A 13,718-nucleotide genomic window follows, 5' to 3' on the forward strand; every position below is an offset into this window, starting at 1 on the left:
TGTGTGGGAGGTGCAGCACCAACTTGAGATGAGAAACATGTCTCTATCATCAAGGGAAACATTCTATTCTTTGTCATTTGAACTGCTACAAGTAAGTTCTTGCTCCCATCCTTTTCTTGAATGACACACATGTCATTCTCCATCAACACTTTGTATCCATTTTGAATGAGCTGACCAATGCTCATGAAATTGTGCTTCATACCAGGGGTGAAATACACATTTTGTATTTCCTTCTTCTCACCTTTCTTGGTGTAGACCATAATAGATCCTTTGCCCACAACTGGTAGGGTTCTATTGTTACCCATTTTAATCTCATATTTGAAACTCTTGTCAATGAATGAAAACAAGGTTTCATTACCACTCATGTGGTTGCTACATCCACTGTCAAGGTACCAAACCTCAGGGCTTCCTTCTTCACCAAAATTACACATGATGAAGGTAGCAGCATTGGGTCCACTTCCCATATTCACATCAACCACATTTGCTTGTCCTGATTGATCATTCTGCTTCTTCTAGCATTCATTTGCATAATGCCCATATTTATGACAGTAGTAGCATTCTATATTACTCTTATTTGAGTTGTAGTTTTTCTTACCTCCTCTTGAAGTATTTTGTGAGCTACTTGCTCCATCTGCTCTTCCTGAGCTTTCTGTTGTAGCATTCCTTTGTCCTCCATTACCTCGGCCTCTGCCTCTGGAGTTTCTGCCTGAGCCATTTCTTCCTCTCCCCCTTCCTCTTGGATTTGACTAAGCCTTGAATGCTTGCTCTTGGGAAGAAGAAGATGTGGATCTGTTGATCCTATGCTCATGGGTTTGAAGTGTACCCATTAACTCATCTATTGTCAAAACAGTGAGGTCTTTTTCCTTTTCTATAGTCATGACCAAGTTGTCATATTTATGAGGTAAACTCCTCAATATCTTTTCCACTATCCTCTGCTCTTGATAGTCTTCTCCATTTGACTTCAGCTGGTTAATCACATTGGAGGTCCTTGAACTAAAGTCTGCAATTGATTGATTTTCCTTCATCTGAAGGTTCTCAAACTCCCTCTGTATATTCTATAGCTTTACTATGCAGACTTTATCAATCCCCTTGAAGTTCGTATCAAGGATATCCCAAGCTTTCTTTGCATAATTTTCTGCTGTAATTTTTGGGAATACTGTCTTTGTCATTGCTGCTTCAATAAGACTTAATGCCTTAGCATCCTTCCTTCTTGACTCTTTCAAATGAGTCTATTGTGCATTTTTGAGAGCAGCATACTGTGTTGGATCAGTCACATCATTGAATCCATTCACTACAAACTCCCACAAATCATTTGCAACCATTATGGTTTTCATTTTCTTTGCCCATGTATCATAGTTTTGCCCATTGAATGGTGGTGGCTGCTGCCATATCTTTCCTGCATCTCCTGCCATGATAAATATCCCAAAAAAACAAATGCCCTAACTCACTTTGGATGTGGGGCCTCAAAGCTCTGATACCATGTGAGAAATATTAAAAAAAATTAAAACTCACAACCCTAAACCAAAAAGAATTTGCATGGCAACAACTATTACCGAGTGCCAAAAAATTGCTTGGCACTTAAGAAATCGAGTGACAGGAGAGTTTACCGAGTTAGCTCAGTAAATGAAGAGCAACTCGATAGATGAAGAAATAACTCGGTAAACACTATTACCGAGTGACAATTTTGCTTGCTCGGTAACCAAAGGAACCGAATGACAAAAGACCTTACCGAGAGAACTCGGTAACCAAAGAACAACAACTCGGTAGCCAAAAGATACCGAGTGAGCTCAGTAACCACTACAGGGTGGAGCTTGGTAGAAGGAAGCTCCAAGTGAACTCGATAGAAGAAGGTGCCGAGTGAACTCGGTGACCACTGCTAAAAATAAAGACTTTAACAAGACTTCACCGAGTGATGATTTATAATTTGAACAACTTCCACCATTAAAACCATAGACCTAAAGCTTTAAATACTCAACAATAAACTTATCAAATGCAATGAACAAGAAGCAATAGAATCACGTATGCCTGCTTGCTTACTTTTCAACTTAGATTTAAACTAATACAAGATCTGGGAGCATTCAGCTTCAACCAGAAAACCCTAAAAATAATCCTAAACTTTAAACTGATAAAACTTCAAACTTCAAACTTCAAACTTGCAGCTCTAATGGCTGCATACAATAACACCTGGAATAATCACTACTTCAACAGGTTGAAACCAATAAACTACAAACTTACAAAATGACAGGAAGAAGCACGTGCAACTACAAGCACGATAATGATTCCTTCTGTCTCTACAACAACTGATCTGCTGATCACTTTTTTCTTTCTGCCTCCTTTGCTCTACAACTTCTGAGCTCTTCAACTTCTTCTCCTTCTACTAATTCGAATGAATCTAATCATTCCTTTTGTTATACTTGCAAAATGTTTTCCCCCTCATTTCTGAATTCAAAAATTTTCACCTCCCATGCAATAAATTCATTTGATCATTCTACAAGCCATCAGGAAGGTAGGTGGGCATTTGGCTCCAGGAAGAAACAACCAACCACAATTAATATTCCAACAAAATATCTTCTTCAATGCATGTCTACTCTTCCTTTGGCATAATATTAAAGTTAGAGAAATCAATGCAAACAATGAAAAATGAAGATTGCAGACGGGCAGATGGAGCACTAATTGCCATCTCAATGGGATAATTTTGTTAATACAAGGCTCGGGCATTTGAAATATGTGTGTTGAATGTGGAATAATGGGCAATGTGATCGTTTGGCAAGAGTCTTCATGAACTTGCAAAGTTTAATATGGACCGTGTAGGCAATTAGAAAATCATGTTTGACGTGTCCTAGTACATACAAAATATGCAAGTTGTGCACAAAAATAACATAATTTGAAGGCTTGCGAATGGTTGTTAGGGCATGATTATTATCTTTAAGAATCTCCATTGAAATCTTGGATGCCAAATGGTGCTTGAAAATGCTATCATGCATAGAGAAATGAAAGTATTTTGTGATGTTTCCTCAGAGCTCTGTCACTTTCACCAGTCATGAATTAAACTCGCTATGAGGTTTGTTAAGATGGCTTTAATGGATGGAAAAAGACTAAGAGAGTGTACTTTGTAAATGCGAAATAAGCCCAATCTGGCCACAATGACATCTAAGGGATGGGTTGGCAATAGAGTTTTGACTATCGAATGTGACTATGGCTCTACTCCTGCAAACTAGGTGAAGGAGAGAAGTATCAAAATGTTTGATTAAATGCCTAATTTAATGCTCTCCAAATATTTTAAAGTCAATCACTCACATCCCAATATGAAGGTATTGATTATTTTCAAGATTATAGAGGTCTTCAAGCCATATAATTGGCTTCAATTAGAGTCTAAAATTCTCTAACTTCATGTTGCATTTCTTTCAAATTGAATATGGAGTCCGCAGACAAAACAATGATCTTAAAGAAAGGTGTGAAAAGAAGAAATGAAAATACTTTCATTGATTTCTTCAATGTGAAGGTGATTCATTAAAACAACAAATAACTATCCTCAAACTCATACACATGTTCAATGCTAAAGTAAGGTGAGATTTGAGTGAAGGCACAATCATAGATAAAGGAGTGTATGAGCAATGTTTGTCTTAATGCCTAAATGAAAATGATATTCAAGATTTCTTTTTAGAACCTTCCATTTTCTCTTAAGGTCACTTCTAATGACTTCATAAGAATGCTTACAGATGGGGAGATGAACCATTGACCTCTTTTATCCATGTGAACATCCTTGTGGTGATATGGAAGGATCATCAGACCCGTGTCTCATGAAGCATATTGTAAATGACATGCTATGGTTTTTGTATGAAATGTGTGGATTATGAAATATATATTTAGTTAAATGCTTGATAAAAGAACCTTGTATCATTTATTATTTTTGTATGGGAAAATACCTACTAATTGAACATAATGCATGATATTTTTAGTGATGTTCCATAGTCGTGTCTTTAAAGTTGTTAGTGTTGATGATAACTACCTATGGTTTGAATGAAATGCTCATATTTAAACAACAATCAATCGTGTAAAGACATTGTACATTGGAGTGCACTAAAAAAAATATGACTTAGTGCACAAGTAGGAGTCTCACTTTTGTTTGGGTTGTTGTGGACACCTTGGCAAAACACATGTTGATATGGCATCATATTTGATGACATGGCCTTGAAACCATAGTTATAAGTAGCGGACTTGCCAAATAAGCTACTGTAAAAAATTAAGAGTGGTTTAAAATATGTGCATGGGATATTGAGAAGCATGAAGTTAGGGTACTCAACTATTGGATTATCTCCCCTATGTACCATTAGTAAATAGAGTTGACCCATGATTAGAGAATGTACATAAATTGTAACCCACCAAGTTGATTGGATGTCAATTTTATGGTAGATTAGACCTCAATAACCATGCACGAAAATGTGTATATATAAGTTGTCTAGATTTTATACTAGAGACAAGCATGTGGCTATTGTAAATACAAAAGTTGCATGCAGCTGGAGTCCCTGCCTAAAGTGAGAAAGGAGGAGAAGTGTAACCATCAATATGGATGTTTTCTTCTACAATTCCTTCAAAGGAATGTATTTTTAAAATGATTTATATACATTGTAGTTCAAAAGATGTCAATAATACCTTCTAAAACTAAGAAATAAAACACGCTTTTATTGGTTTCAATAATGAAACAAACTACCCCAATCTCATTCTATTACTTATGACAAGTACATAACTGTTGTCATAGCACATACACTCTTAACCAAACCAGTTTTGGTTGGTAAGAGTTCTAGCTAACCTGTCTTGATGTCATTAAAGAAATACCCGAAAAGATTAGATTTGACAATTATCATATATAGTGGTGCTATGATTATTACTACTGAGTCTAACAAAATCCACAAGGCTGCAACTCTCATCCTTAGTATTATGAAATTATACTTCTCATAAGCAATAGCTACAAAAACTTTCCTTAGTCTTTGAACTTGTTTCAACATTATATATTACTTTTTTTATTAGTTATGATAATGATTGTCAAAATGTGGTATGGCAACTCCTACAAAAAGGGAAAAAAAAATATTAATTTTAGATGAACTAAAAAAAATTATCCCCCTGATAAAGGTCAACTCAACATAACTTTAATCTCTTATATAAACTGCTTCAGCCTCCAACAACATAAATGCAACATAAATAACAGAGATCAAGAATAAACAACATATGAGATCAAGGATGAAATTCAATATTCTATTCCATGATAATTTTCAATATGCATAATTAATGTTTCGTTTATACAATAATATTAAACCACCGTTTAGAACAGACAAACTATGGTGAAAGATTTGGTAAAAGGATTAATAATAGTTCTTCTGCAGTTAGAAACAACGATGCACATTGTTGATAAAAATTGAAGCTTGCTCAGAAATCAGTAAAGGCCTGAACAAAACTAAAGGTTAATAAGTGGTCATACATAAAACAACATCTGAGCAGGTCGTTGGAATTAATACAAGCTAACAATTATATGATGTTAGTTATAATATTTTAAACTCGAGAGGTTTTTGCAGACTTTGCAACCTCCAAATTGGTGATGTCTATCTGAAACATTGATAAGTAGGACTGGGATGGGTGACCTCCCGGGAAGTCCCGGTGCTTCACCCCTGTGAGCATCACCTAGATCCAATGAGTGCTAAGTGTTTCATTTATACTCATGAGAGATGGATTCATGTTGAATCACTACTCATGAAACATGGGTCATCGAGTTTGACTCAAAATCACACAGTTAAATCCTGATATTCACATCACTATCTGAAACATGTTGAACAAAGTTCTAACTACATAGTTAACCATATGCAAATTGCTGCTTTTATAATTTCAGTAAATCAAAGATTGACGTGCCCCATACATTAACGACTGGGCAACATGATTGTCGAATTCTATTTAGAATGCATAGGAAAAGAAATGCAACTCCAAGAGAATAATCATATGGATTAATCGTAAACAATCCCAAAACTATAGACATCTCATAAAGCCTATGTAAGGCCAAAATTTGGATAAACAAGAACAAAGAAAAGTGAGGATATTTTTATATGAAATGTAATAATAATAAAACAGGACCTATATCCATATATATTGAGTACTCCTCATAAAATATTTGGAATGAGTGCTAATTTATAACTACTAATTACATATGTAAATTAATAGTATTGAGAATTTATTAGGCATTAGGAACAGGAGAATATTATCATGGTAGAAACAAAACAAAACATGGACATATGATATTATAATATTAAAAAATATTCATTAATAATGCAGCTACATACGTACAAATAGAAATTAAACACTGGAAAGCTATAGTCCCAGCTCTAAAGGCAGGGACTAATTAAAGACCTATTAAGCTTGGAGAAAACTGTTCTATATTAGAAATGCATTTATATAATTAACTGGTCAATTACACAACCACAAAAAAACACATATTAGTACATGTATTTTAACTTTACTAAACAATTTATAATTTTGTATTCATTACAAAACAAATATTATTTTAAAGGTTAGATGTGTCAAAGTGAAGGGTGGTTGGAATATATGCAACTATTTCCACACTCAAGAAATGAGAATAGAAAGGAATAGAAAGGAAAAGGATGTTTACAACTGCTCATGCTCTCTTTTCGGCAGGATGTAAGCAAGTGATTGTCTTGGAGAAGGCAAAAACCTTAAAACCTGCTGGAGCAGGACTCGCCCTCGAATCTCAGACATGCCAAATTTTGGCTGAATGGGACCTCCATCAACAACTCATGGATTCCACCCTTCCTCTCAACACCGACCAGGTCACATTTCTATTTTTATTTCAATTATCATTCTTTTTGGGTTTGATATTAAGTTAGCATTTGCACGTACCCATTTATAAAAGTTTGTTGATGTGGTGGTTGTTTGATAGTGATCAGATATGATGTATTCACTTATGGAATCGGTTTGCGACTATCTGTAGAAACTTACGATAATTCTGATACACCTTGTAAAAGGTGGATAGACAAAATAAACTAAAATGAAAAATATTCAATGTGTTGCAGCACTAATATATTTCATTAATCATTTTTTTCATATCAATTACATTTTGTCCATAAATAGACTTTTCTAAATCTATCTAAAATAAATAACTTCTAGAACTTTACAAACATAAATATTAATTTGACCTAACCCTATAGAATGTTTTATTATGCTTTTACATTTCATTTGAGCAGAAATTACACATTCCAACATGATCCAACAGTAGGATTTTTAAAAATCCATTTAAATTTTTTATTGGTTTGCTCATTGTTTGACATTAATCAGATGTTAGATACCCACTTATTCATTCTTTCTGGATTTGATCCTTTATTACCATTTTCACATACCCACTTAGAAAATTTTATTGGTATGGTCATTGCAGTTTGATACTGATCAGATATCATATATACCTACTTCTTCATTCTTTTTAGATTTGATCCTATGTTAGTATCTTCACATGTCCACTCATAAAAATTTCTTCTTCATTCTTTTTAGATTTGATCCTATGTTAGTATCTTCACATATCCACTCATAAAAATTTATTGGTTTAATTGTTGTTTCTTATTGAACAATTATCATATACCCACATATTCATTCTTCCTAGAAAACGAATGGCTGTGAGTACATATGAGATCATTTTTAAGTAATTGGAAGTCATTTTAATTTTAAAAACACCGATTATTAGATCTCCTATTAGTTATTGATACATATTTCTTAATATATTTTTCACATATTCACTCATAAAATTGTATTGATTCAATTGTTATCTGGTATTGATCAGATATCATATGCCCACATATTCATTTGTTTTAAGCATTTTCACATACTCGGAAAACTTTATGATTTGGTTGTTGTTTGATATTGATTTGAAATCATATACCCATTTGTTAATTCATTCTTTTTGTGTTCAATCCTATGTTAGCAGAATCAGACAAGTGATAGGAAGAGTAATGCCACCCGAGTTCTAGCTAGAGATGAGAATTTCAATTACAGGGCCGCCCACTGGAGTGATTTGCACAGAATGTTGTATGATAAGCTGCCAAGGGATACAGTGCATTGGGGTCATGAGGTTGTTTCATTTCAGCAGAGTGAGGATGGATTAATGGGTGTTAGAGTTGAAGTGAAGGTGAGTGAGAGAGGGGAAACAGTTGTGGTAGATGGGGATTTGCTGGTTGCTGCAGATGGATCCATGTCTCTTATTAGGAAGCATCTTCTGCCTCACCAACACAGGAGGTACATTAAATTAGATTTATTTTAGTCTTGTTTTTATAATTTATCTATTTTATTATACCATTATTTATTTATTTGATTATAACATTATATATGCACACAAAATGTATGTATGCATTGTATTATTATGTTAATTATTATAATAAAATTCTCATTCTTAAAAATTAGAAGGATAGAGTCAAGCCTCTAGCTCTTTATTCTTATATAATAGTATATTGTACTATAATGCTATTTACTGTAATGTTTAAGAAATTATTATATTATGATTATTTTAATAAAAAATATTGATTTATTAAAATAGATGTGCTTTGGTATGTTGTAATTATAGATTTTGCTAATTATCTGAAAGAAAAAAGATGTGAAAGATTAAAAAATATCATTATTTATTATAGATTCTATTAAAAAAAATAGACACATACTTTTATATAAATAGTATTGAAGATAAATGTACAAATTAATATTAGATTATTGACTATGATGCAAATTAATATTAGATTATTGACTCAGATGCGATTAATATTAGATTAACAAATATAGGTGAATTTCACAACTAACATTACAATTGTAAAGTTCAATTCCTTCTTGCATCTTCATTTTGCCCCACAAACTGAATTTCAACCAATTTTTGTAGACTATTGAAGTTTTGAAACTTGTACTGAGCACACTGCAAGTTTTGCAAAAGTGATTGTAAAGATAGAATCCAATTAGTACTGACAGCATAAATATATATATATTCACATTCTGCAGATATTTAGGTTATTGCACATGGCGAGGGGTTTTTGATTATTCCAAGAACGATTCACCTGATATGGTTGCTTCCCTTACGAAAGCTTACCCTGAACTTGGAAAATGCTTGTATTTCGATCTTGCCAAAGGAAGTCATACAGTGCTTTATGAGTTGCCTGGTAAAAGACTTAATTGGCTTTGGTATGTCAATCAGCCTGAACCTAATATGAAGGTATATATGTGTCTTTCTTTTCAGTTCTAACAAACATTTCTTGGTTATTATTTTTGGATATTTTTTTCTAGTAATTTAATTATAAAATGATAATCAGTTTTATATGCATATATTCATTTATTCTCTTTTGAATGACGTTAGAAGGTTATGTCATGATAGTTTTATTTGTGTTATTTGAGGAATTGTCTATATTTTTAATTCTTATTGAACAAACATACTAAAAGTTATCTATAAAATATCAAGAGTGACTATTTCAAAATTTACATTTATTAAAAGATCATCTTCACATTAAAAATCAATTATAGAAGATCAAGAATTACAACACAGATTCCCACTTTAATGTTTATATGAGAAATTAAGATTAGATATCTCCAATAAAAACTTAATGTTCTAGCCAATTATAATTAATGAACCATAAACAATATCAGTTTTCCACAGTCTACGATAGCTCTTATTATTGTGTCTGAATTCAATCGTGTGTGTTTTCTTCTTACGTCAACTTTTTAAATCCATCATCAAGATGATGATAGAGTGTTTAAAAGTAGAAAAATAACTTTTATAGATCCAAAATAATTTGTTGCCTTTCTTCTACTCAAATCTATAACAAACTACTTTTCTTTTAACCTTATAATGAATTAATGAACATAATAAAAAATATTGATATAAGGAAAAAAATTAGAATAGAATTCAACAATTTTGCATTGTTCTACAAAGAAACTCATGAACTGCAGTTTCTTCTTTCTCAGATAAACTCATTAACTACAAAAGTAGACAAGAGTACCATTGAAAAGATGCATAAAGAAGCGAGTGAGACATGGGGACCAGAGTTAGCAGCTCTTATGAAGACAACTGCAGAGCCATTCATTAACATTTTATATGATCGAGAACCACTAAAGCAACTTGTTTGGAATCGTGTGGTGCTTGTGGGTGATGCTGCACATCCAACTTCTCCCCATGCAAACAGAAGCACCAACATGTCAATCATGGATGCGAGTGTTTTGGGCCAATCAATTGCAAAGTGGGGTTTTCACAGGATTTCTATGGCATTAGCTGAATATGAGTCTATTCGGCTCCCCGTGATATCACAGGGAGTATTGTACTCTAGACATTTAGGTCTCCTGAAACAAGGATTTTTGTTTGATCCTCCACAAAGTTTTCCTTGGTTTGAAGCTGATGCAAACTTAAGTGACCAACTGCTTCAAAGGAATATGCGTTTCTTCAAGCCAAATTGTTAGAATTTTTTTTTTTTAAATTTTTTTGGACCTGTTTTCCTCTCCCATGCATGAGAAGAACTACGGATATTAAAATTAGATTCAATAGTTTGTGTTTTTTTTTAATGATGATAATGTCAATAAGGGAATTTATGGATGTATTGCAATGAGATTGTTGATAGCTTTTAATGCTATTTTTGGTATCCTAATTGTATTTTGTAGTTTTGGATGTATGATTCTAAAATTTCTATTCATTAAATTTGTTATAGTGAATTTATTATCTCTATCATTTTGATTACTTGATTAGGCAATCGAGAAGTATTTGTAGTTCTTTTGAACGAATAAAAAGTTGTATTTATCTTTGAACAATTTCTATATTTGTGTTTGTTTTTCAATTTTTTTATTGTGGAACTAGCATTAAAAATATGTGTGCAACTAGAGATGTGCTAGTCCTAGCTTCTCTGAGATGAAAACATTTAAGATCTTTGATGATAATATAACATGTAATAATCTGGGTAGCCTTCTACCCATGTTAGACAATGGCAGGATCTTGAAATGAAGATTATAATCGTACTTTTATTTTGATGTTGTTTGGACTTAATGTTTATGTTCTAAACTTAACAATAATTTGAAAGTGGTCAATCTAACCATTTCATGAGTTTTCTAGGTTCTTTAGATGCAACAAAGGTGGATTTAACAACCTAATTCAAGAACAAACCTTGAATTTGTAATATGGTCTAACCTATAGAAGGTCAAGTCAACCTATACATAAATTTTCATCAAAGAAGATTGGTGGAGGTGGAGTTCCTAACGAGTTTCTAAGGAAAAAGTAGTTCCCAGTTTGGAGGTAGGTGGTAAGGGGAAATGATGGGAAGTGGATAGTAAACTAGAGTTCATCAATGAAATTTCCAAGCATTGTCTAGTTAAGCCCTCTTACTCAAATCAGTGTGAAGATGAGGTAATCTTAGTAAAACAAAACAATGATAGGGCTTTTCAAAGTATGGACACTACAGTTACTATGTGGGATGCCCTAGAACCCACTTAGATAGAAAGGATCCAATCTCAAGTGGGTGACTCCCAGTTTCTATCTACTCAAGTTGTAAAGGAGACACCCTTTTAGCAGCTCAATCTAGGTTCAGTGATTTTTTATGGAGGGATCACTTGCCTGTCTCAAGACCTTCAAGTATCTATTGATAGGAAAAAGGAAGCTAGTAGTGTTAGGATAGACATAGCTATCATTCAGGAGTCTTTTCAAGATGTGCAAACTTCCCAAATAGTAATGGAGACATGCACGTATGCATGACATAAGTGTTAATCCCAGACAAAACCTACATGAACATATTGATTTACAACATCTTGATGAAAAGGAGGTTATATTGATGTTGGTCACAACTGATGTTGATGAATGAAAGTGATGTCAATCAAGAACAAGGAACAAGGTTAGGACCAAGCTACGAGTTGTATGGAGAAGAGTCAGATCAGTTGTTATGTTGTCATTGATGACAAGATGATTAGCAGTACCAATTCATGTAAGTTGTAAATCATCTGAAAAATGTGATGTTGAATAAAGAAGTGGAAGGTAAAGTAAGAAATTGAGATTTAGAAGTGATGTGAAGTCTGTGAACTTTATTGGGGAATTGATGAAGTCGTATATGGTGGTATAACATTGGTTTGATTATTTTACATGATTTGATGAAGTGCTGAGATGATGTACAAGTGAGCTATTTTGGTCGGTAAGAAAGGAGTAAAATTGGAAAGTAAAAATATAAGGAATCAGTGAGTTTTCTCGAGCTAGAAATGGAGGTGGGTAAATGAAGATAGAGGAAGGTTAAGTTAGAATAGTATTACTAGAGCAATTTGTAACTGAATAAGGATTGTTACTATTGTGACTTTTGTCACCCCTTGCCCAGGTCTAGGACCCCTTCTGTTGTGCACAACAGGGATAAATAGGGCTACCATGAATCCCCTAATATTATAGAGTGCAAGTCAACTCACCCAAGGGAATGGTCAAATTGTTCAAAATCCTTAGCACACTCAAACTTGCACTCACTGTGAGTTACCATGCATTGGATTTCTATTCGATGTACAAAATTTTGGACTCACATAGAATTGTGCTCTCTAAGAAGGATGGAGTGCATTTTCACCCTCCTAATGGATTTTGTCTAGGGATAGAATCTCTGACCCTCTTAAAACCCCACTTTCCAAACTTCATGGAGTGCATGTCTACCCATGTTGTAGATTTTTATGTATTATTTATTTTTAATTTAATGAATCCATTGCTACTTAAAAATGTGCGCTCTTTTCATTTCATGGGGTGGGATCCTCAACCCATTGTGATTTTTTTATCCAAAGGAGGAAAATCCCTCACATGCCCAAAATTTTTTCCCTTCCTAATACGCTTATAGAATGTAATCATGGACTTCTATTTTAAAATTCCCACATCTTCCAAAATGTCAAATATTGGAAAACTTTAAAAAAATTCTAAAAGTTGAGAAAATCACTAAAATTTCAGAAAAGTTAAAAATTTGATATTTTTTAAGAATCATGAAAACTTGGAAAATGATGGGGAGCTTCTTCTACTAAGAGCTTCTAACTCTTCCCAAGATACTCCTAACCCTAACTCAAAGGATCCCTCTGCAATCCCCTTTCCACAAGAAACCTACCCACCATTTTAGAACCACAATGCCATTCTCCCAATTCACCCCAAATGCCTTATTTGGCTTAGAGTGCCAAAAACCTCCCAAGAACACAAAGTGCCTCAAAAGCAAGGTGGAACACTCCTATTGAAGTTCTTAATGCACTTTTCATCACTTTGCACCATTCTTTCAAGGTTCTTGCACCCAAATCACAAAATTGGCTAGTTAGGCCTTGTAGCCCTAAGAGTCCCTATTAGCCCTCCTAGAATCAAGGAGAGGGTTATAACTCACAAAACCCCTTAGTAAGACCTCTTGTTGTATACTAAACTTTTTTTCCCTCTAACCACCTCTTGAAGATTTTACATGTCTAGGGTTTCAGCACTGTACAAATTCAAAAAACTCTACTTTTAAGGGTTTTGGTAGCAATGTTGGTGTTTTCTCTCTTTCTAGAGGAAAAATCCATACCTAGCCTCCTCCTTTGAGTTTAGCTACCCTCATACATTTATCCTACCTTACTAATTCAAGACTAACTTATGTTAATCCTCCATTCTTCACAAGAACTCCTTACAAGCATCTCCTTGCACATTGCCAAGCTTGCTAGCTTGCCTAGGGCTCGCTTGTAAACACACCAAA

At 33.7% G+C, this 13,718-nt stretch overlaps 1 protein-coding gene across 1 annotated transcript; it reads left to right on the forward strand.

The window, feature by feature from the left end:
* Positions 1-6,644: 6,644 nt before the first annotated feature.
* Positions 6,645-10,478, forward strand: LOC149553840 (uncharacterized). Its single transcript, XM_089790382.1, has 4 exons — positions 6,645-6,830; positions 7,976-8,283; positions 9,028-9,238; positions 9,985-10,478. Exons 1-4 carry the CDS (start codon positions 6,645-6,647, stop codon positions 10,471-10,473), a joined length of 1,194 nt encoding a protein of 397 aa, XP_089646508.1. The 3' UTR covers positions 10,474-10,478.
* Positions 10,479-13,718: the final 3,240 nt, after the last annotated feature.

The sequence above is a fragment of the Cupressus sempervirens genome, chromosome 6 (genome assembly GCF_028749045.1).
Source record: "Cupressus sempervirens isolate cs-2001-9-10 chromosome 6, ASM2874904v1, whole genome shotgun sequence".
NCBI lineage: Eukaryota > Viridiplantae > Streptophyta > Pinopsida > Cupressales > Cupressaceae > Cupressus > Cupressus sempervirens.